Genomic DNA, 26082 nt, shown 5'->3' with positions numbered 1-26082 from the left:
ATAATCAAGGAAAAATACTTGGAGTTATTGTAACTCAAATCACTGGGAGCTGGAAATTGAGAATCCATCAAAAAATAATGTAATAATCTGCGACGCTTTAAAGCGCTTTTTAGTAATCATTGTACATAATCATCATATTAATTAAATTAATAAATGTATTCAAAACATAATCTCTCTAGTAAAGACCCAGCTAAAAAACCAGTACGTACTCTTTTCCTTACTCTAAAGTTACAGCTCGTAAATGACCCACAAACGGGCAAAGATTACTTCGTTCTTAATGAGCTGGAGCTTATTCAAACACGCTGTTCAAACGTTTTATAGATAAACATGCAAAATATAATCCGACAAATGTAGAATACATCACGATATTTTCGTGCAACGTTGAGCGCTTTTAATTCATCATAAGCCCAAATTAAGTACAAGAAAAGCCGTGCGCACTCATCAGTTAAAGTCCACATATTCTATACTATGAAACTAGTAATAGATAGTAATTATTTACAAAGTAATTATATATTTATGTATACTATATATTTACACAATTTCGTACGCGTTTGAATTTAACAAAAAATGTTATTATTGTAGCCTAGGTTACTCCTTATAACATCAGTTTTCTACCAGTGAAAATCCTGTCGAAATCAATCCAGGCGTTTCAGAGATTACCCTGAACAAACCCTGAACAAAATTGAAAAAAGAAACAGTTTTGGTATATGTAACGTGTATATATATATATATATACGTATTTTATTATTAGTATAGATAATTTGTATAGAACAATTTAGATCGGACCGGATCTAAATTGTTATATATATATATATATATATATATATATATACATACATACGTATTTAGTAAAACATATTTATATTAATGTTACAAACAGACACTCCAATTTTATTATTAGTATAGATAATTTGTATAGAACAATTTAGATCGGACTGCACGAAAAAAAGCATTATTCTAGTATTGTCCGTCGTTTCAGTAAAAATTAATGGAAAGTGCAGAAATGTAACAACATTTGTTCCGAACATTTTAGCTCATACAATTCGCTTTAACTCACAAACTGTAAATCAAGCTCTAGAACGATAGATTGCTTCGAAACAAACAGGACGACGTTTTGATATATGCTTTATAGCTTTTATATACATATGACTGATCTATGGCACAGTGGCTAGTTTTTAAGGCTGTAGAGATCGATTCTGTGGGCTAATATTGTATAGTCGGGCAAATAAAAGATAAAAGTTAATTTAAATAAATAAGGTACGTTTATACTGGGAAATAATAAATGTTTTATATATTTTAAGAATAAATAATTAGTTTGTTTTACTTGGAACTCTTTTTATTATTTTTAAATATGACAGTTTTGAGATGTAATTTAAATTTCATATTAAATAAATAGAAATGTAATAAAAAAAAGTTTTAGCAGTATAATTAATATGTACCGTTTATACAAGAAAAAGACTGTTAGTTTACAAGTCCTTATACATACATATTACATATCTATATTTACATTTACAAAATGGAGTTAGCTTTGTCATCTAATAAAATTACTAAGTACAAGTATTTATTGTCATTACTTTAGCAACTTTCCAAGTCTCGAAGCATAATGCTATCGATACGACAACACGTTTTTTTTGTTATTTACTTCGCATAACAAATAATGCGATATAACATTAGTTACTCGCAACAACATTGACACGAAGAAATGCATTTATCATGTTCTATTGCACAGACTGTTATTTGAAACTTAAACAAAATAATTTACTAATACAATTGTATTTAACGTAATTAAATATTTATATGAAAAATGTGTTTTTTTGATTGAATAGAGGCACGAGGAAATTGACCGCTTGGTTGTAAGCGGTTCTCATCCCTCATTGGTCTGTCGTATAACAATACAAAGTATTTATGTTTCGAAAATACAATATGAGAAACGCCGATCGCTTTTTCTTCACACTTGATTTATAAAAGGCATAAACGCGTTTTCTAGCGAGATCCGAGATGAGAACGAGTGTTAAGCGTGATGTGATTGTATGTGGTACTGACACATCTTACACTGGCGAGCTAGCAACATTCTTTGTAAAATAACATTGTAATAAAAACCGTGTTTAAAAGTTCTAGCTGATGATAATGATTTCCATATTGGAAAACAGGTTTCCATAGCATTTATTGTTTTTATTTGTGTCTATAGTGACATACATTTCATTGCAGACAGTAAAATATTGAATAAAATATAATTTGATTAAAGTTGTTGGAATAATCTTAGTCTATATTCTACCAGAAGATATGAAAATAATAATTATTTATAAAATATTATTTAATATGGGTATTGCTTAATAAATTAGCTAAGTAGTTCGGCTAATGTAAGATTAACAGGATTGCGCGTAGAATGTAATATCGTAGCGCGTTAGCATCGTAGCCCCTAGCGGTCTACGTACCTCGTAGCATTAGCTCACATTATTACGTATTCCCTTTACCTAACCGTACCGTTATTTGATTTTGGTATAACACTGGATTATATGAAGACGATATAATAGTCTCTAGTCTTGCATACGTTTTATTTCACAGCATAATGCGTTTCTGAATAACTAATATTTTACAACAATGTTGTTAAATAAATTACATAATCATTAAAAATCGTATCTCTTGCATATATTTAAAAGTAATTTTCGTAAACTATTTTTGTCTCGATGCTTGTGAAACACTTGTGAGAATATTAGTATTTGTTGAAAGAAAATAATAAAACTAGGTTATTAATATTTAAAAGCATGCAATGCAACCTTGGCTGACATGATGACTTCCTTTAACAGAAATTAATTTAAGACGATGTTGTAATATCGAATGATTAGAATCGTTCAAATCATTCGGTTTTAGGCACAACAGTAGTTATCACTGCCCTATCTTATCACGTCCTCGGTAAGAGTGTAGATAATCACAATGAGAAATACCTCTTTTGATATTTTATACGAGTCATACAAAATACTTTATTCGTAACTTTGTTTGTAGATATTTATTGGACAAAACGTTTTACAAAATATTTTTTTGGTAATTTAAGGTGACATTACATGGTATGGCGACAAGTATATTTTATTTTAATAATTGATATGTAATTAAGTTAAAAGTATTTTGAATAAAACCAATACAACAGTTTCGTAATACTTTTAAATTGGAACAAACAAGTATTCACAACACTTAGTTATATGACAGCCATTGTACGAAAAAACCTATCAAAATAGTTCAATTGAAATTGAAATGTGCTTTTAGTTTTCCATTGGTTTAATAACACAGTGTAAAACATATTTTATTAATTTGTAAGTAAATAAAACGAAACTTTAAATATTTGTATCATGTTAAAATTCTAATTAAAAAAAAGGTTAAATGTTTTCGTCCAACAGCCACAATACAAGCGTATAATGTAGTTGTGTTTCATCAAACTCTGCTCGATTCACAAGTCACTATATAAAACCCAAAACTTTACTTCACTTGGTGGTAGGGCTTTGTACAAGCTCGCCTGGGTAGGTACCACCCACTCATCAGATATTCTACCGCTAAACAACAGTACGCAGTACTGTTGTGTTCCGGTTTGAAGGGTGAGTGAGCCAGGCACAAGGGACATATAATCTTAGTTCCCAAGGTTGGTGGCACATTGCAGATGTAAAGGATAGTTAATACTTCTTACAGCGTCATTGTCTATGGGTGATGGTGACCACTTACCATCAGGTGGCCCATATGCTCGTCCGGCAACCTATTCCATAAAAAAAAGAAAAAAAAAATAACTTATGAACCTGTGCTGTGTAAACACAAACGATTTAACAGTTCTATACCTCGAATAGCTCACATAAACACAACGAAAAAATGCAAGGAGTCAGAACGTTATACTGTTTCTGGTTAAAGAGAGATCTTATATTATTTCGCTTAGTATGTATGTAAAGCTGTACTATTCAAATACCGTGCTGGCAAAATCTTTACGATTACGACCTGTCGCGCTTATATTAGGTACGGTATCAGCATAAACGCGCTTAACTGTGCAAACTGGTTTATACAAGCCAGCGATAAGCGTTTCTTGTTACAACGTTACATAGAACAAACCTTACCTTTAACAAAGGCAATGCATGGTATATATGTATATGGTTATTTTATTGTATTAATACGTATTAAGTAAATATTCTGAGGCTGGGCTCCAATGTTTGAGCATAAATGTTATTTTTTGGGAACAAATTTTAGTGCTTCCTACACCGCGCTGCTTTAATGCGAGTTGGTGGATAAACGTATAGGAAACTGGCATTACTTTACATTAGTACTATATATAGTATCCTTATATGAAGTCACTGACTAATTAAGACAGCTTTTTGCTTTTCTTGTTCGATCGTAATAAATGAACACTATTAAGAAAAAGAAATACCCATTGGTGGGAAAATGTCTCCTCTCTATTTTGTACAGACGGTTTGGAACTTCTTCGACCACGCTGCTTCATTGTGAATCAATAGTTACACATGGCAGATTCCCATACTTTGGTTTGAAGTTTTTAAATCAGCAAACGATTATATACAGCAAACATATACATACGATTCATTATCTCGATCGGAAAGGGAGAACTTCTCTTTCCAATATTTGTCACTGACCGTATCCAAAAAACTGATGTGTTAAATCAAAAGAATATTTCGTACGAAAATATTTTTTAAACATAAAAATGTAGAAGCAACGAGCAAAGGGAATCGCAAACAGTGAAATTCGAAACAAACAGACGACGTGTGTGACAGTGGAGGCTATTTCATTTTAAAAATATCACGGAATTCATATTAAAATTTCAAATCGTGGAATCGCGGATCGCGCTGTGCAGCACAGTTGTTGTAAATTCCATTATACAACAAAAAAAAAATGGAATTCATTCCATTGTTCTCTACAATCTGTTTATTGTTAATTGGTTCGGATTATTTGAAAAGTTTGTAATTGAGATATTCGTGAATTTTTTATTAATTAAAATACGATTTATATTATTTCGAAAGTATTTGAGCTGTATTTTACTACGAAATAAAATTTATACAGCTTGAAATGACAGAGTTGAGTAAAGAGAATTCGTGTTCGGAATTCAAGTACCTGGTTTGAACAATATTTTTACTTGAAATACCGAGATGTATGATTCCGAGTAGCAACCAAGCAAGCTTTACCGAATTTTCATGTGCTTAATTTGTCTTTATAATTAATTTCATGTTCAACGGTGAAGGTAAACATCGTAAGAAAAACTGCATGCGTAATTTCAATGAAATTCGGCCACGTGTATCTAACAACCCGGACTGGAGCAGCGTTGTGGAATAATTTCCAAACTTTCTCTTCAAAGTGAAAGGAGATCTTAGCCCAGAAATGACACATACTTTACTTTCTTAAAAGGATCCAATTCGGAACGGGGTGATCCGAAAGAGGACGAAGGTAATCAATATAGCTCAGAGGATTAGCCAGCTGAAGTGGATACGCCAGGGGATACAACTATCGAAGAACCGATAGCTGTTGAGGCAAGAAAATTCTAGAGTGGCGACCGCGAATAGTTTGAAAAGCATAGTATAGGCACGTATATATGTGGCAGCGGTGGAGCAATGATACGGTAGAAAGTGGATGAGGAGGACCAAAGACTAGGCGCAATGGCGCAACTTGGAGGAGCCCTATGTCCAACATTGGACTAATACAGACTGATCATGATGATGATGACTTTACTTCCTGCTTTAGCTGAATGTAATTTACATGTAGTGATGCCGGCCTCGCGTTTGTTGCTAACGATCCGTTATTTAACAATACATCATTAAGATGAATTCTTGTGTTTCCATCTGATGGTAGGGGGAATAAAGCTAGTATAATTAAAGCCAAAAGGGGTATATTAAATATATCATGTGGCGGTTGATCGTGGCTATACTATTACATTATTTACCGTCGAAGATGATCACCAAACTATCAGATAGGCTATTTCCTAGTCAGTCTTCGAAAAAATAAGCAGTTGTTTCCCAGCATGCAAAAACAAATAATATTCATGAATTATGAATGAACATTTACAACGGACTTAAATGTTATTTCTGTCCGCACACATTTGTATTGTTATATTTTCTTTTAGGGCATTTTTTTTTATAACAACCATTCTCCTCCTTAACATAAGTCTCATTGTTTTTTCCTGCTTCCTCGACTCAACGCTTCAACCTATTGTTGTAATATTTGTCTTGAATAGACGTATATACTACAAATATATCATACATATAATGAAATTGGAGTGTCTGTTTGTAATATTAGAAAAAGCGGTTTTTTATAAATGCAAATGCATGTATACACGGAACAAACGCCAAAATATCATTGTTTATCATTTTTGTCTGACTGTTTTTCTGTTCCAAATAATCTCTGGAACGACTGGACTAATGTTTACGAGACTTGGCAGATAGCTGATGTTGTAAGGAGTAACTTAGGCCAGTTTATATTAGAATTGTATATAATATAATAATAAAGTCACGCTGCAATGTCCAAATACTGTCCAACACCGCGTGCAGCCCTCGCGTATGCCACCACTCGGCTATCACGTCAGATGCCTCCTACCAACATCTTAATATCACAAAAGCTGCCTAATATATAGTTAATAAGTTACAGTAAAATCTGCGAAGTCGCAGGCACAGTTAGTATATAAATAAAAACGAATAAAAACTTGACTTCATCATTCATTATAAATGTATACTTCGTCGTTTAATAAATATAAAAATAACATAAATGTAATCAAATTAACGAGATAATATTTTTACTTAATTTTCGGTATTATTTTTTTTATTACAATTTCCCAAAAAGTCCGCATCCGATGTTCCACAAATGCCGGACGCGGTGGCAAATTAAAAAGTTGATTTGACACTGAAACTACAACATAACTAATGGAATACCGAAATATTTTTTTACAGGGCGAGATGTCCCAATGTTTGACTTTAGAAACAAGATCTGAACGTTAAATTAAGTTTGCACAGCGTTCAGTAATTCGGTTCGGCTCGTTAACTAAGTAAACAATCATTTACCTCTCGTTTATAGTTTTACAAATAAACAATTGACGATTGCCTTCCAACTGTTCAATTATTTGTTTGCTGTTCTGATTGAATATTCCGATGTTTAAATATAGTTTGTAATTGCATTTAAATCAATCGAATAAATTTTATCGACTATATTTATAATTGATTTTATTAATCCAGTAATTTAGTATTTTAATTGAATTTAAATGGCCGTGTATTTAGACAATAAAAAGGCATTTTATAAAAGGTATATTGTATTTGTAAAATTGTCTATGACGATATGTTTTTTTTAATGGTATAAGTTGGCGGACGAGCATATGGGCCACCTGATGGTAAGTGGTCAACATCGACCATAGACGATGACGCTGTAAAAAATATTAACTATTCCTTACATCGTCAATGTGCCACCAACCTTGGGAACTAAGATGTTATGTCCTTTGTGCCTGTAGTTACAGACATTAGTAAAATGATAGAATTTCAGTCATTTGATACGAAAACACAAACCGAGAAATGCAGGTGATTGAACGATGACTTTATTTTTTAGTTTTACCCTCGATATTTCTATAACCGTCAACGATGGTTATAATATATAATAAAAGTATATAACCTTAAGTGTAGAGCGAAAATGAAGCATCAAAGAAGCACATTTTCATAATTCTCATATCACGACTCACAGTCGACTTATCTCTAACATACGAAATTCAACCCTTTTATTTCAAAATGGCAGCGATCGCACTAAGAAATCGTGATATTTCAAAGTGATATTTCAAAGCCTACAACATATACAAAAATAAGTTTTATCGGTTAATTTACTTATATAAACGAATATAATTACTGGTCTATTAATGATTTAAAGTCGACTGTACGAGAGTAAAGGTCTTACTGCTAGGTGAGAAAGTTTTCTCTATTTAAGGATACAGTTTAGAATATGTCACTTCACAGGAAGTTACAAATGAAAAGAAATTTCATCCAACACATGAAGGTTTACTTACAATATCGTTTCGAGTACGAGATGAATTATAAACAGCAATTAAGAAAATTGAAAATGAATGTTACCGATCTCTCGAGAAATATAAGTTTCACAGAGGGTAAGGGACACACATTCGGGTCTTCCACCTTGGCTTAGGCCAGGGTTGGGTGCGGGCCTCGAGGCGAACCTCCTTACCTGGGCGCTTCCTCTATGGTAGCTCGTGGCTACCGTGTCATTGCCAAAGGGCCAGGGTCCATTGGACCTAATGGCAGGGTAAGGGACCACGTTTATTAGGACACGTCTATAACTCATTAAGAGATGTCAGCACTTGTTCTCAATTATATTTTTAACTAACACACATTATAAAATAAACTTAAGAACGACGAAATCAATTTTGATGCGGTTTTCGCTAACGGAGTGATGATGATGATTATTAAAGTTACCGGAAAAATATGGCGACCAATAGAGATGTATATTACGATATAGACATTTTATGTAGATCTGGATTCTAACCGTGCGAAGCCGGGGCCTGTAACTATTGGAAAATAAAGAAAGAACATGTTGTAAATATTAGTCCCTAACTAAGTTAAGCTCTCCTCTCAGCAAATTACGAGTCAGTGAATACACATGTACTAAGTTTTCAACCAATAGAAGCAAGTTTCCTCATTACGTTTATTAGGAAATAATAACTATTATCCAATAAAGTTTAAAAGGCATTGAATTTCATTTACAGACAATCGAAAACGCTATCCTTGTAGACTGATTAGGTTGAAGTACGAATGATTTCAGGAAATATTTCACTGCAAATTGACACCATTTTTATTTAAAACAAAGTAGATTAAGGAGGAAAGGAGTTTGTATAAAAAACAAATCATTATATTTATGAAAGTTAAAAAATTTTCGTCTCCATGGAGTTTACATAACACGTCGCTCCAATGCCGGCTCGTGCGTACAAATGTAAAAAATATATCCAATGCAGTCTTCCTTCACCGCAAAACAATTAGGCACATGAAAATGTAGGTATGTACCTCCGGGATTTGAACTCGAAATCTTCGGTTAAGATTCATGAATACAAACCACTAGGCCATTTTAATATTATAATGATGTCATAATATATCTCTTAATTGATGTAAATTAAAAGTCGGTATTGGTTACTAACGTCTCTGATTATAAGTGGGGGCGCCGATGACGACATCGAAGATCGGGTAGGGCTGCGACAACAAATGCTGAGCTACAGCGAACCGCTCGCACAGGCTCAACCCACAATACATCGACTGCCACGCACAATCGCGCAAACAGTTCGCCGTCTCAGACCACGACACCGACGGCAGTCGCATATCGACAAACACGCACAACACTAAATTCGATTTATAAATAAATCATTTTCACAATTTCATTTTCGATTTTAGAACACGTTCCATTCGAATCGATCGTAAAACTTTGACTGAACTAAAGATTAGATAAACTGCGATCCAATAGAATCGATTCAACAATGCGCGTGATTTCAATGTATATCGATATTTCTTATATCGATAAGATAATGTGGCTTAAGGAGTATGATAGCTCATCTGAGTTGGAAATGGTACTGACATACTTGGTGGTTTCATAAACGAGTACAATGCGTTGGAGGAAGGTCGCTTATTATCTTTCATTCGGAGATAAGAGCCGTAGGTGTGATAATGCTATGAAATTTCAGTTTTCGTAACGCTATCGTTACAAACAAAACTACACTAATATACGAATAATTAGGTTATTCGTATTGTATCGTATGTTTTGGTTGCTTTGAATATTTTATCGTGTAGGTAAATTTTGATAACCAAAAGTATCGTCATTACATAGAAATTATTTGAATAAATACATATCGGTACGATGTTATTTTCTATATTTAACTGTATTTATATTATCATTAGCGACCCCCTCGGCGTCGTGCAGGTGCTATTTATAAAACATAAAATTGGTATTTTTGTATCGAAGATCAATCACACATACAAAGAAACAACTAATATAAGTATAGATATAGTGAACATTATCGTATAATAGTAAACAATAATTGTACAATGACAACAATAGTTGTTTTTGCTTAGAGTATAAATCATTTTAGACTCAACCCATCAAAGCCTCAAAGAGGTGGAATGCAGAAACTTTCCTCAAGACTTTTTACTTCACCACCGAACACAAGATAAATTATAAACACAAGTGAAGCACATGAAAATTCAGTTGTGCTTGTCTGGGCTTGAACCCGCAGTGTTAGATTTTTATTTCTCATAGAAAAACGAAATAGTTAATATTCCAAATTTAAAATATATTAGTAGCGATCCGTCCCGGCTTCGCACGTATATAATGCTGATACTAAAGTTTTCTAGAGATTGTTTTTATTTACATTACGTTAAAACATCTAAAATTATCAGTGTTTCTTAACTATACATATTTGTCCGTGCATTATATTCCAAATTTAAAATATATTAGTAGCGATACGCCCCGGCTTCGCACGTGTATAATACTGATACTGAAGTTTTCTACAGTTTTTTTTTAATTTACATCACGTCAGAAACATAAAAAAAATATCAGTTTTTCTTTACTATATTGTCCGTGCATTATATACAAATCCTTCCTCTATCTCCATCTATTAAAAAAACCGCATCAAAAGCCGTTGAGTAATTTTAAAGATCTAAGCATACAGAGGGACAGACAGCGGTAAGCGCCTCTGTTTTAAACTATGTAAAGTAAAGTAAGTAAAGTAACAGCCTGTACATTACCCACTGCTGAGATAAGGCCTCCTCTTCCATTAAGGGAGTTCCAAGAGGGTTTGGAACATATTCCATCACGCTGTTCCAATGCGAGTTGGTGGAATGCACATGTGGCAGAATTTCGATGAAATTAGACACATGCAGGTTTCCTCACGATGTTTCCCTTCACCGCCGAGCACGAGATGAATTATAAACACAAATTAAGCACACATATATAGTGGTGCTTGCGGGGTTTGAACCCGCAATCATCGGTTAAGATGCACTGTTAAACTATGTAATGATTATAAATCCAACCCAATAACCAACGAAGTGAAACTAAACAAAGACCTATAACCATAAACAATAACGTCACACCATTTACGATAATTAATAACTGATATATTATACTTAATATAATTATATTCGCCGGAGGCAAACCAGACTTTGGTTATTAAGTTGATTATTTCGTAATATTAACATATTAGTTTCAGTTCTACGTTAATTATTTAATTAGTATAGTGATTACGCTTGAGTTTATATAAATTTTCTTGCAGTGAAATATTTTTTAATGTAAGTTGATTTATATTATTGTGTAAATTTCTATAAAATGTATTCTTACTTTTAGAAAGATTTTTATCTTCTTATTCCTATTATTTTGTTTATTTTATAGTGATGTAGGTTAACAATTATTTTTGTAACTATAAGAATTAATGATAATATACGTTGACAGCAGTACAAGGCGTGTGCTTAAACGTAGCTTAAGTTTAATTTGAATTTGTTTTTTTCCACCTAATTGCTAAGATTAAATGTTTTATCATTTTTAATAGTTGTATTTATTTTATGTGTAGCAAATATGTTCCAGTAAATATCATTTGAACCTTGATACATGTGTATAAGTTTTGAGAAAACATTAAAATTTTAATTCAATAGAATTTTCATAATATTTCATAACAGTTCTAATTATCTTCTTAATAATTATTTGTCTACATTAAATATAATACATGTAAGTATTATTTTCTATAAGATGTCTCATGATCTCAAAACATTAACTACTTTTGAACTAGGACAATGAGAGTAACGCGTTTTACTAATTCTTATCAGTTGCATTGATAACGTATTGTTGTAATTGCGAGCATGCGAAAGCCATATTAAGTGAAATACCATAAAATAATTAAACAAAGAATAAATCCGTATATAGGTATATAGCAGATGCAAACTGTTGAAGTTGACTTGATCTTTTTGACAGACGGGCTAGTGATTAGAAACAGAAAATATACAAAATAACAGTCGATGGAACGATGGAATGCGTAATTTAAATTAGAATTAAAAAAAATAACTTATTTTTCTAAAACGAGTTATACCATCTAAAGAGGCCCCAACCAAAAGGACCCCCGTTCGTAACAATAACGTAACAATGATCTCAAATTAGGATTTTTGTAATCGATATTTGTAGCAGTTACTGCCTGTTATTTGCGTGCCTACCGTCCGACTGGTGTAAAATTGTACAAGCGTCTCTACTTTGAAGCAAAAATATGTAATAGTAGTCTTAAAATTCTTGGGTAACGCTTCAAACTTTTTGTATTATATGTATTTTTTTTAATATTTAACAATTTTTAAAATCACTAAATTAAGAAAATAATATGTCCGTCTTTACAAAGTCAGAAAAATTTACACTTGTCAAAAAGATCAAGCTATCTTGTATAGCGTATAGTCATCGAATGACGAAATCGTCAGACAACAATAAACATCAATAATTCACTTTGAATTTTACTTTTCAAATAAACTTACAGTGATGCGCTATTTTGAAGCGCGTTTCCTTAGTATATTATCGCCATTAGAGTCACATTCGCATATCATTTTAAATAGAATAACATAATCATTTAAATGTAAGCTTCAATAGTATAATGGATTACAGGCCGCCTAGCGATATAACGTCGCAGGATCAATTCTGATCCCTTTAGCTATTTTCGTACCCCCACCTAACACAAGTCTTAACTTAAAAAGAGGGTAAGTTTACTACTTACCCTTCTATTAGTAACTTCTTCATTAATTTGGAGGAGCCGAGATGTCCCAGTGGATATAAAACGTGCATCTCAACCGATGATTGCGGGTTCAAACCCAGCAAACACCACTGAATATTTATGTGCTTAATTTGTGTTTATAATTCATCTCGTGCTCGGCGGTGAAGAAAAACATCCTGAGGAAACATGTATGTATCTAATTTCATAGAAATTATGTCACATGTGTATTCCGCCAACCCATATTGGAACAGCGTGGTGGAATATGCTTAAACTTTCTTCTTAAAAGGCAGAGGCCGTAGCTCAGCAGTGGGAATGGGAAATTTACAGGCAGTTGTTGTTGTTGATTAATTTGGGCTACTATTTTTTTTAAAGGAATAGTTCTACGGTAATTAATCAAAAGATGTCGCATAGTTAAAGATTCGTAAAAGATATTCGATAGCAATTGTTTCGAATCGAATTGCTTGCATTTGCCTGTTTGTTTCAATATCAAAATGTAAAAAGTGCCTAAACAGTGTTATTATTATAATATGTATTCACCAGTCGAAATAGAGAATCATTTTGGATGGCAAAGGATACTGAACGAGTGATAATCTTTTGATAACGTCAATTATGTTTGTGTACATACATGATAGATGTTTATATGATTTAATATAGCATTTCTTCATTGGTTTGTCATCTTAAAACGAAAAGGTAAAATATAATCCGATTGATAAGATAGGAAGATACATCTTGCACAATATATTAATCTATAATAGTCATATAAAAAAGAGAAAATACCATTTCTCTTTACTTGAAAATATCTACAGGAATATTATTTTAACGGTTATAATTAAATATATTGCTTTTCTCTTACGTTCTTTTTCTTTTAAAACACCGAAGCAAGTATGTATGTTTTTTATATAAAAATGCACTATTGCAAGAGAGAGACAAAGAATTTTCTTTAGAAAAGATAGCTAAGAAGATTAAGAGAAAATTATTTCCTTCTTAAAAATGGCCATTTGGGTGTCTATCACTAAGAATACTATTATACCATATACAATAGACAAACTTAAATGTATTAAAGATCTACTGTTTAATATTTTATATGCAACGAAAAAGTAATGTAATTAGGATTATAGGGCTAATGATATACACAGAAAAAATCATAATCACTATACAAAGCATATAACTGAAAATACAATTCAAAACTAACAAGTTTCTGTATGTCATACACACAAAGGAATCGTATTAAGCCGCAATCGAGTCCGCACAATAACAGAACCGGTAATATTTGCAAACAGAATACTAACAGTCGTCATTCCGATCCAAATCGAAAGGCGATATGAGATCGCCGGGCACCGACGGAAATGGGTGGCTTGCAGCCGCATACAGGATCTCACTCCAAAACCCCCTCATTTTGCACCCGCGATCACGCGCGCATCGATAACTCGATAACCGACATCATGCACATCACTTAACTCAACTCGCACATTACAATATTGAAATTTAAAAATGGAATATACAACAGAATTTTTGAAATAACCCTTCGAATTAAATTTACGCCGGGTTTTGTTTTTCGCAAATATTATTACGCGCGTCTCGTCGGTCAGTGTTTGTAAATAAATTAAACGCGGGTAAGCGACACAGATTAAATATAACAGTGTAATCGCGGTATCGTTTTGTCACAATATAGAGGTCAAGAGGAAAAAGTTTTTAATGGAAATAAATATTAGTATTGAGTGTAAGCAGGCCGCGCTACTTCGCGGGCGACTGTAGGATCGTTATCAGGTCGTAGTCGCTATCGCATTGATAAGTTTCGCCCACAACAATTAGGTGAAACAGCAGATAGTGATAGATTACGCGGGATATAGTGGTTTGATTCGTTGTTTATTTTAATGAACTTTTAGTCATATCCCTTGTACTATGAATTAGTTCTTTGTATTATTGAACAATCAGCACTTGTTTCTTCGTATTGTTTACAGTTAAATGAATTTGTAATTTCATTCAATGACAAATGATAGAGCATTGGAAATGTAGGTCACGATAAATACTTTATATCATTAAAAAAACATCATAAAGTTTGTATTACGAAAACAGATAATAAATCATTCCAAATGTGAACTAAAATTAATGAAGCGTTTAGGAACTCAGCTCAAGAGAGATCAAGTTTAAGTTGATTCAGAAAACTTAAATCTTATACAAAGACAATAAAGATCTCGAGAAAAAAAAACTCTGTTTAATTAAGTTTCTTTACTTACCGACCCTCGTCTGTTTCCTTTTTAAAGGTTTTTTCTGGTCACAGAGTAGAGCTAACAGCTCGATGAGACAGTCGTCGTGTTTGCTCTGAACCATCATTAGTCTGTGTCTTTACAGTTTCACAATGCTAATATTGCGTTTTTTCTTATTATTTAAATTATATTGAAACTGAAGCTACATTGTTCGATTTTAAAACAATATTGAAAATAAGTATGATGTAGCCATCACTCGTGTTACTTTAATAAATGTTTTTTTGCATACATATATTTTTTAAATATACAGAGTAGAAATGTCGGAGTCAATGCAGTATTCGGATTTCTCTGTTCATAAAGAATGTATTGGTCTGAGTCTGTATATTTTTATGCCTTTAATTTTTTAATGTGAACGTTGATTTTTAACGAGCTGCAGTAATTATAAAGTTAAATATTTTTCAGGAAGCGCTCGAATAAGAACTTATTACTCGTTTCCGGATATTGTTTTGATTCTACCCCGTAATGATTAAACTTTATAATCAGTAGTTCTTTTTGTTTAATAATTAAAAACTTGCACATCGAAAATCTTCATATGCTACGCTTAAAGTTTCGAAAATTTCACTTCGATATTCAAATATTAAAGATATATTTTGTTCAAATCACAACAATTCATAAATATCGACAACTATTTCCTTGGAACACTAACACATTTGGAGCACTTCACTAGTACATACAGCACGAAATGTAACAGTTAGTAGTAGCTAGTATGGAGATAGAGACGTGAATGATCGGTATAATATTGATTTAGAGCACATATCAACTGCCCTAGATTTCTATCGATAACAACCAAGGACGTCAAGTTTAGAAATGTCTATGACGACGTTCGGCGATGATCGATTTACTGAAACTCTGTTATAATTGACATATGACCATCAATATATCAAACGAAAAGTAGGCTACGATCGGAAATGTGTCTACGGTGATTTCTTATATATTATTATTCCGTGTGTTCAACACATTGGACTCTGAAACGGTTGGACGAATTTTCATGTTTTTTTCGTGTATTTGATTTGAGATGGTCGGTTTAGATTGGATTTGATATGTGACGCGGCGATGTGATCTGATCCAGAATTCTTAATTCTGGATGATCAACTAGTAAATAATATTGATTTACTCATTTCATTCAACTTGTTTAAATATTATCATACTTATATTACAAAATGTAAATATGTGTAATTATTGAATAGTACCTATATAGTAATATCATAAATGCGATTGTAACTACTAAATTGAATTTGATTAAATTTATTTATAAGAGCTGAGATGGCCCAGCGGTTAGAACGCGTGAATCTTAACCGATGATTACCGGTTCAAATCCAAGCAAGCACCGCTGATTCATGTGCTTAATTTGTCTTTATAATTCATCTCGTGCTCAGCGGTGAAGGAAAACATCGTGAGGAAACCTGCATGTGACTAATTTCATTGAAATTCTGCCACATGTGTTTCCACCAACCCGCATTGGAACAGCGTGGTGGAATATGTTCCAAACCTTCTCCTCAAAGGGAGAGGAGGCCTCTAGCCAAGCAATGGTCACTTACAGAGTGTTGTTGTTGTTCTATTTGGATACAATATCTTATACTCACGGATCTTGACCGGAAAATGAAGGAGTCTCATAAGTTGCTTACCTGTAAAAAAAAAACATATTCATTAGTCATATGTTTATTACACCACAACCAACGACATATCATTATCCTTACATTGTATAAAATCCCTATGTATGTTTAGATCCTTAAAAATACACAACGAATTATGACTCGGTTTTTTATAGATAGATTGTTTCAAGGGGATGGTTTACATGTATAATTGGCACAATATAGTAGAGTATCACAGATAATTTTAGTTTCCAAAATGATGTCGTAAGACGTAGCGGTTTGTAGAATAACTGGTGAGTGGGTGGTACCTAAACAGACGGGCTTACACAAAGCCCTACCACCAAGTAAATTAAGTAAGTTTAGTATCAGCATTGCACCCAAAGGCGGGGCGGGTTGCTACACAAAAAAATTGAATGTACGTTGTCGAATTTGGTTGAACAAGAAAGTTATTGCTAAAGCAGCGACTCTTACAACCATAAATCAGAGAATTATAAATAGTTAAAAATAAAATAAAATAAACAGTTATATTGTTAACAATATAATAATCCTCTCGTATTCCACAAATTGTGTGTAATTTTAGATATGTTGTGTTGTAGAGTCAACGTTAGTCTCGACGGGGGCGACCCGAGTCGGACGGTGACAACTGTCACACCACGTGACTTTTAAAATGGAAGCGTTCCATTGCGACGGAAACATGAGAGTGCATTTCCTCAAATCTTTCATAACAATACTTTAACGTGGTGCATTATTATATACCTGGATATATATATTATTTATTATAGCGTATCTTTATTCAGTATAACATTTAATTATTTTTTTGGAACGAATTTCTTCTAAACTGAACACTGGGTTTCGGTTACTTGGCGAATCGAAATTAAAGTCTTCGATCGTTATGAACTTATGTATAAAATACTATATATAAATATATAATTTTCTAATATGATGTCGTAAATAAACAAATTCTGTAGTATATTTCGTATCAGCGTTGCACTCGTGCGAAGCCGGTGCTAGTAACTTGATATATTTTAGTTGTATAGATGTAGAGCACCAACGGCATTCGCATATGCTTAACATTTAATTCCATAAATATTAAACACATTCTTAATATGTATATATGTATATAAAATAATTTTTAATAAAAAAACATCTGATTTCAACTAGTGTAACAGTTCAAGGCCAAACTTGAGTGCACCGTTTTTATATGACGCAATAAAGCTTCACCTCTGTCGCGAGTACTGAGTTGAACGAGCTTTAACTTTTTTTTTCAGTCGCTCTTCGTTGCAGCAGCTCGAAAATTATTTCCCTAAATACACGTAGAATTAATGATACATATAACGATAGGGTTGGTGATTTCGAATAGTTTCAGTTTAATTGATTTTGAATTGTTAAAATTAAGCCAGACTGTCCCAGAGTACTATTTGAATAAAATATGTAATAGACTTCCACTGAAACAAATAGAGAGAGAGAGAGACAAACAGTAATAATGACTCTTCCTATTTTCTAAGGATAGTGGATTGGCGTTTAATCAACCACGCAGAATATCAACGCTTGTTTCCCAAATGAATAAACTCTCTATATCTACTGTACAAAATATGTTAATGAATGTTAAAAAATCAATAATTACGTTAAATTCAACACTATGTAATAGATTGCACAAAATCGCATTTTCGTGCTTTTCGCGGTTTTCTGGTTGGTATTGACCAATTCAGAAATAAAACTATCAAAAACACTTCACATGTGTGATATTTTCCTCTAATATTTAACAATGATCATATTTGTAATTCTTCATCGAAACCTGGACTCCGGTAAAAGGATAAGCATGATATTCCTATTAAAACCGAAATAAAATTGACACATAGTATTTTATTACATCACGTAATACAAGTCCCTTGATGCCGTACAAAATGACAGCATATATCCGATATTCCGAACACATCCACATATAGGGTAGGAATGATGCAAATCACGTGATTCCCAAAACAGTCGTTGGGAGCGACACGCGGGGAGCATAACTCTAGTATTAAAAATTCATGACGATGGAATTTTATAAGAGGCGTATATTGTTTGCGCGAGGTACAATCACACGGACAAGAACAACGAACATGTTTTTACTCAAACACATGCATATCTTTGCATGTGTTCAAGTAACACACACACACACACACACACAAAAACATAATTTAAACGATGATTATAATTCGAACTACAAAATTACGTTGTAAAATTTGACGCAAGGAATATTAAGCGCATTGTGAGTATTCTATTTATATCCCAATACTGGGCTTGAAGAGATTTTTCTCAAAAATTTTGGGAGCGTTGGAGATAAGATGTTAAATCCCTTAAGCCTGTGCCACACTGGATGAGGGTGAGTATCTTTCAATTCAGAACACGCCACTACTAAGTTTTGGTGTTTCATCATCATCATCATCATCTCCGGCACTACAGTCTCTTGTGGGCCATGGCCTGGTCAAGTAGGTCTCTCCAGACTTTTGTTTTGGTGTTTGGCGGTAAAATATATAATGAGTGGGTGATCCAGATGGGTATGTGAAAAACCCTAACACAAAGATATAAACACAAATTATGCATTAAAAATTCAGAGATACCTGACCGTGGTCCAATGCGCAATTTTCCTTTACGAATCCCACGTTCTAGCCATCCGGCTATCTCGGCTGATACAGTAACTTACATATTAACGGCGGGGTACGTAAGCTTGTTTACGTGCGAGTATATTGATACCACAAGTAATGGTTTGGTCAGGAATATATACAGAGCTAACTGAAAAACGTCGTAATTTTTTACTTACAAAAAAAAAAAACGCAAGGCTATATCATCCATACTATTATTATAACGAAAGTAACTCTATTTGTCTGTCTCGTTTTCACGCCAAAACTACTTAGCATGATATAAATTTAACTTAAAATTTGGTACACAAATAGTCTAGAGCCTAGGCTATTTTTTTAAAAAGATGTAAGACCCCTTTGTATACCAAACATCAATGTAATATTTTAAGTTAATTTGTAAATATATTAATATTCTACGCGTTCAAAGTTGTAGGTAACAGCTAGTAAATAATAATATTAACAATGTCAATCAATTAGCAAAGTAGACCTTTTATATGATATCGGGTTTCCCGTAAATGTATATAAATAAATAAAATGAAAGTAGCAATTTTTAATAAATATTTTTCAGATCAAAGTTTCTCTTGATTGTACAGCGCGCTCGTAATGTAAGTTCTTAATGAAATTAATATCGGATTGAGTAAGCAGTCTGTAGTTTTATTTTTTTAATGTTGAATTTAATTAAATTTAATTATTAATTAAATTAAAAATTGCTTTTATAAACGGTGCATTTATAAAAACATTTATGGGTTTAAATCCAATATAAAACTATTATACTTTATTATAACGCTTTAAGTGAAAATAAATTGGCAGTAGGGCTTTTTCTGTAGTCTAAGTAGATACCACCCACTTATAACATATTCTATCGCGAAACAGCAACTATGTATAGTAAACATACTAGGTATAGTTATAAGGTTTGAAATATCTATTATTATTAACAGATTAGGTTTCAAATAACTATTTTAGTATCACAAATAATTAAGCTGATGACCTCCGTGGTCAAGTAGTGTGTACTACGGTTTTCATGGGTACGTCCTCCGAGGTCCTGGGTGCGATTCCCGGCCGGGTCGATGTAGAAAAATTGCTTAGTTTTCTATATTGTCTTAGGTCTGGGTGTTAGTGGTACTATCATTACTTCTAATTTTCCATAACACAATTGCTTGAGTTACTTACATTGCAATCAGAGTAATGTATGTGATTTTAACCAATACATTTTTTTAAGTTCTTATTTAAGCTTTATCAGAAATTATTCTTATTAATAAGAGTAATTGTTTTTCGCTTATATATTGGGGAGAAACTCAAACTTAATATCAGAGCGATAAATTAAAGGCACTGGGGAAGTTTAAGGTGGCATTCTCCCGCCTCGACTATAAACTACTGAAAAGTCTCCGAGATAAAACTCTATACAACGCTACGACAATGTTGCTTTACAAAAACCAAGCCATTAAGCCGTCATGGCGAACGTGAGGCTCGCTCGGTCCTTTAATAGACAATAAGGGCCGCAGGGCTAAAAGGCTCCACGTGTTAATCGAGAAATGTTCATCAACCTTTATAAGATTTCAAGCATCTCCCTTGGAGGCTGTACTGGAAACATTAGCTAATGAATACCGCGTGTCGCCAGAGCCTGAGAAATATTAGCATATTTCAACGCAAGACGATTTAAATTAAAATTTTTAGGCTGACTACAGACTGTGAGTACAATTATATAAATAAAATATAAATATTAGACAACATCACATACATTACTCTGATCCCAATGTAAGTAGCTGAAGCACTTGTGTTATGGAAATCAGAAGTAACGACGGTACCACAAACACCCAGACCCAAGACAACATAGAAAACTAATGGTAATCTACATCGACTCGGCCGGGAATCGAACCCGGGACCTCAGAGTGGCGAACCCATGAAAACCGGTGTACACACCACTCGACCATTGAGGTCGTCAAAATTTGCAACAGTAGCCATCTTAGTCTTGTAACGAGATCATGTAATATTAAATGTTCATCTATGTATCTTAGTTAATGGCGTGTCTGTTTATTAATCTTGATCACAATTACAACAGGTGGGTTATTAGTTGCAATAGTTATTACTACTTTATGGCGTACCAGCATTATTAGCAACGTTACGATGTAATCGAATCAATCGAGTGTAACTAATCATATAACAGCTTGGTCATGGAAGGCACATAACAAGTAATTATTAGACGTTTAGTAATATTTAATACATATTCCTTCCTATAAAACCTTATTAAATACTTTTTTCAACATTAAACTAAAGATGAAACGAAAACGAATCAAAGTCATTTAAAAAAATAATAATTTCAAAGTGAAATCTTTGGAATGTCAAATTTAAAAAAAATACTCTGAAAATTGACCTTGAATTTTCCACTCTTTTTTAAAAGGTATTTTTTACGCCTTTTTGTGGAGAAACGGCCGAAGAAACGCGAAGTCGTTTAAGACGTTTCGTATGTGGTCGGCCTAATGCATTATTAAATCACCCTTAGAGCAATAAAGCTTTATGTTTCTCGCGCTCGTGACGGTGTGTTATTTATTTAATTCAATCAGATTCTATTGTTGGCCGTTTTCTGTATTTCTGTACGTTTTGTGCTCCTTTTTGCGTTGAATCCTTTTACTTTCTTATGATTTTATCTTTACCTACATACAATAAACTTGGAGTATTTGTTTGATCTAAATGCATATATATGTATACACGGTACATATAAAAAAATAACAATTTTTGTCACTCTGTCTACGCAGACAGACGTTTGTTCTGGCTTTATTTTAGAATTATATATAAAATATAAATAAAGTCACGTTGCAATGTCCAAATACTGTCCATCACCGTCGCGTGGAGACGATTCATATGTTTTATTAAATATACTAAATTGAAAATATAGAAATGTTAAAGGTTCAGCCAATTAATGACCATAGTTTAGGATTTAAGAAAAAATAATAAATAAATGTTTACACGTTTAATACGTAAAGGTTGTGCCTGGCTACTATATTCAAGAAACGATTCGTTTTGCTTACGGATAATAGAATTGTCTAGTAGTCGTAATACAAACGGCACTGGCGTGCTACTACAGGCTTCGAGGGCTACGAATAATGAATATTAGGGTTAAAGTAAGAATATGCCATAGATGAGTGATTCAATAAAACAATAAATAGTTACTGTAAGATAATTCTGGTATTTAAGGAAGGACGAATGATTTTTTGTCAGGAAATATAGTCGAGAAAACGTATCACTTCTTAATATATTAAATGCGTTATGTTTATTTTTAGATTCTTTAAACCTTCTATCAAAAATATTAAATTTTTATTATCTTTATTGACTTTTAGGAATATCAAAAACCAAAATTGAGTTGAAACTTTGTACCGTTATTTAACCCTCCCATTTATGTTTGTAATATATTAGTATAAAATCAATAACGCACAGGGAGGTGTGCGCGAATCCTAACGTAACGTTAAATATAATACGTTTGAAAACAAACCCTATTAATTGACATTGTTTAGCATTACACTAATTACTATGCTATAAAAATATTTAAAAAGCGAAATTGAGTTTGTTTCTTTGTTATAATTTGACGACTTAACTACTCAACCGATTATAGTGAAATTTTGCGTATATGTTATCAGGTTTACTGAGTCGAGATGGCCCAGTGGTTCAAACCCAGGCAAGCACCGCTGATTCATGTGCTTAATTTGTCTTTATAATTCATCTCCTGCTCAGCGGTGAAGGAAAACATCGTGAGGAAACCTGCATGTGACAAATTTCATAGAAATTCTGCCACATGTGTGGTCCACCAACCCGGATTGGAACAGCGTGGTGGAATATGTTCCAAAACCTTCTCCTCAAAGGGAGAGGAGGCCTTTAGCCCATCAGTGGGAATTTACAGGCTGTTGTTGTTGTTGTTGTTACTGAAAAATATATAACTATCAAAAACTTCTAATCACTTCCGCGCAGAATTTTCCTACTAACGGAAACTAGTTTACTATAAAACACAGAAAATTACCTTTCGCAAGAAAAAAAAAAACTATGTAATAAGGGACGAATTACGAAAATTCCTTTGAACCCAAACTTTTAAAAGTGCCCATCGCGAGGTTAAAGGTAAATATTGGCTTCGGGATAATTCGAATAAATGGTTCGGTGAATAAAACATTAAGTTTGCATAGCAATTGGACGAATATAGAGTTCTTTTAAAATTTACGTCAGAACGAAAATTTTAGGTAAGTCACTTAAGGCTCGAGCGCTGGAATAGTCCGAGTTATATTTCACTTATTTTTATCCCCGGGCCTGGCCATGCTTTCAAGTCGAGTTCATGTACAAAGGCTTATGTTTTTTGCTGAGCGAATCGCTCCGAATGTTACAATAATTCGTTCCGAAAGTGACATGATGAAAAATACGAAGCGAAGTTCCGAGATGATTTAGTGTTCGGGGATTTTCTTTCATATTGGAAATAAAGAAAGAAATAATTATTTGTTTGCGTTGAATACGTTGCCAAACTATTTAGTCCATAGTTCGAAATTATCAATTAACAAAAGATCAAATGTTTATTTTACTTGGTAAGGCTTTGGTAGTAAATAAGTAAGTAAATCTTTATTTGGGACATAAATATTTGACAAACATTGAATACAAGAAACAAAATATAATAAGACTATAATATAAGTAGGTACAAAAAAATAACATAAAAAAATAAAAAAAACTAAAACAAAACCAAAGTATAAAAAAGTAAAGTAGTAATTATACAATACTTATTCTATCGACAAAAAGTAATAACTGGTATTATTTTTTCTAATTCGAAGGGTAAGTGAGCCAGAGTAACAACGCTATAAGGACGTTGTATGTTTCCAAGATTGTTGGTGCATTGTTTATAAGATAAATGATTAATGTACCATCCACCATCACGCTGCCTATGACATAACGTCTTTATTGGTATAGGTAATTCAAACAACAAAGAAATTATATGAGCGTTTTAACTCTTCCAATTATTGTTAAGCGATTGAAAGAAAAAAAGATATCCAGTATTATTTTAGTATAACTAATAAAATTGTATATGTAAAGATAAATTTAGAAAGTTGATGGGAACAATATATATTTCCTCTTAATAAAAGAGTTGAAATTTTCATACTCCATAGAAAAATAAAAAGTCTAAGCGTTGCATCACACGTTGAATGCATATTTACGCGATATATTTTGGCAACTATAACTGGGGTAGCACGCACACCTGCGTCATAAATTTAACTTGAACATTTTAAATCGTTACCAATATGTAAGTTACTATTTTGATAATGTTGACTTTTTAATTTTGAAGTATTGTTTGTAATATTTAGTATTATTGGAATTTCAACTCTATTACGACGATATTGAGTTATATATTTGAGTTAATACATTTTATTAATATATACGAACAGTTCAGTTTCGTGATTTTAATTTGAGTCCAATTTTTATATGTGATATTCCAAAATAATAAAAACGTTAGTCACCCGGTTAACGGAACAAACTTATTTTCTCAATTACTATGAGAATGTATAAATGGCACGAAATGAAATTGTTAATTTAAATCCTGTGTAAATGTAAATTTAATTTTTCATAATGTTATACAAAACCTTATATAATAGAAAGAGATAGGGAGAAAGAAAGAAAGAGAGAGAAATATCGCTACGGTCATAAAGCTTTTTCTTTACATCATAATGTCGGCCAGTTCACTCTAGTGCAAGCCGTCTTCTTTAGGTATCGAATACCAAACGAGTGATGTAGTCAAAAGAAAAACAGCCTATATCAAAAATTTCCTCTGTGTATTTAAAACAGGCTATGGTCACGCCGGTACGTCGCACGTATTTGGTGTCACTCACACATCAACACGACGGCAACTGGAGCGGCAACCGCACCTGAGCCTGAGCCCTGTAATAACGGAGGATGTTCTTTCATTCGCTGAAACATTTGACATCTAGATTGTCACCCGCACTAGAAACGAAATATTACCGTAATTGTTTTTTTTTTAAATGTGTGACACTGTGTTCTAATTTGTATTTTATTAACTGACAGTTACAATAGAAATTTCGTGTTATTATAATATATATTATAAATGTAAAAGTAACACTGTCTATCTTTTGTTCCTACTCAGCCATAGGACTAAGAAGAATTTGATGAAATTCGAAATGACGCAAGCTTAAACTCTAAAGAAGTATATTGATTACGTTTTCAACCGACTTCAAAAAGGAGGAGGTTATCAATTCGTCTGTATTTTTTTATACCTGATATCTGACTACCAACCCCTTAAACCGGAGCAATAGCTATGGTGGACAACAACAACAATTTTATGTAGAAAGTAGCTAATAATGCGATAGTACGAACAAGTTCTATAGAACGCCGTATATTTTCATTTGGAATAAGATCACTTGTTCTCGAATTAAGTTGTGAGTCGTGTGGTTCGAAAGCGTCAAGTTGTCGAAACTTGTCTTTAAGACTCAACTTGGATGTGAGACGCGGTGAACTTATTAATCTCGGCCGTCCTCGCTTCAACGAAGGCACTGTGTTCCGTACATACGGATATTACATTTAGTCAAAGCATAGTTTCGGTCGACTTTATTATTTATCATAAATATAAAATGTTTTCGATATCACTTATGTTACGAACCTTTATAGTACGACACAATTTAGATGTAGCATCGGAAAATGCAATAGAATGAAAATAAAACCGATTAATGCCGATTTACACAACCAATAGAAATAGCTGCCTATCGCACCGTTCGACTCTATTCGTCGCTATAGATTCACGCGTCAGAAAAAGCAAGTGCATGTAAATCGACGCGTCAAATTGACGATTATATTAGGTCATATGATATTACAAGTTATTACGTTTGTGTAAA

The 26082-nt window shown here is 32.9% G+C and overlaps 1 protein-coding gene across 9 annotated transcripts in view; it reads right to left on the bottom strand.

Moving 5' to 3' along the window:
- Window positions 1–26082, bottom strand: part of LOC124536838 (atypical protein kinase C) — a 239611-nt gene that overhangs the window by 17279 nt on the left and 196250 nt on the right. Inside the window, exon 1 of one of the 9 annotated variants that reach the window (XM_047113475.1) lies at window positions 16587–16622. The exons of 6 other annotated variants lie outside the window; for them this stretch is intronic. In XM_047113475.1, the coding sequence (XP_046969431.1) occupies window positions 16587–16617 (31 nt within the window). In that variant the 5' untranslated portion in view covers window positions 16618–16622. Of the gene's footprint in view, window positions 1–9148; window positions 9580–14025; window positions 14494–16586; window positions 16623–26082 lie in introns of those variants that run through there. 2 more of the 9 variants (XM_047113474.1, XM_047113473.1) reach the window with 2 other exon arrangements.

The sequence above is a fragment of the Vanessa cardui genome, chromosome 17 (assembly GCF_905220365.1).
Source record: "Vanessa cardui chromosome 17, ilVanCard2.1, whole genome shotgun sequence".
NCBI lineage: Eukaryota > Metazoa > Arthropoda > Insecta > Lepidoptera > Nymphalidae > Vanessa > Vanessa cardui.
Note: the sequence above shows the minus strand (reverse complement) of the source record. Positions and strands in the feature narration are given on the sequence as shown.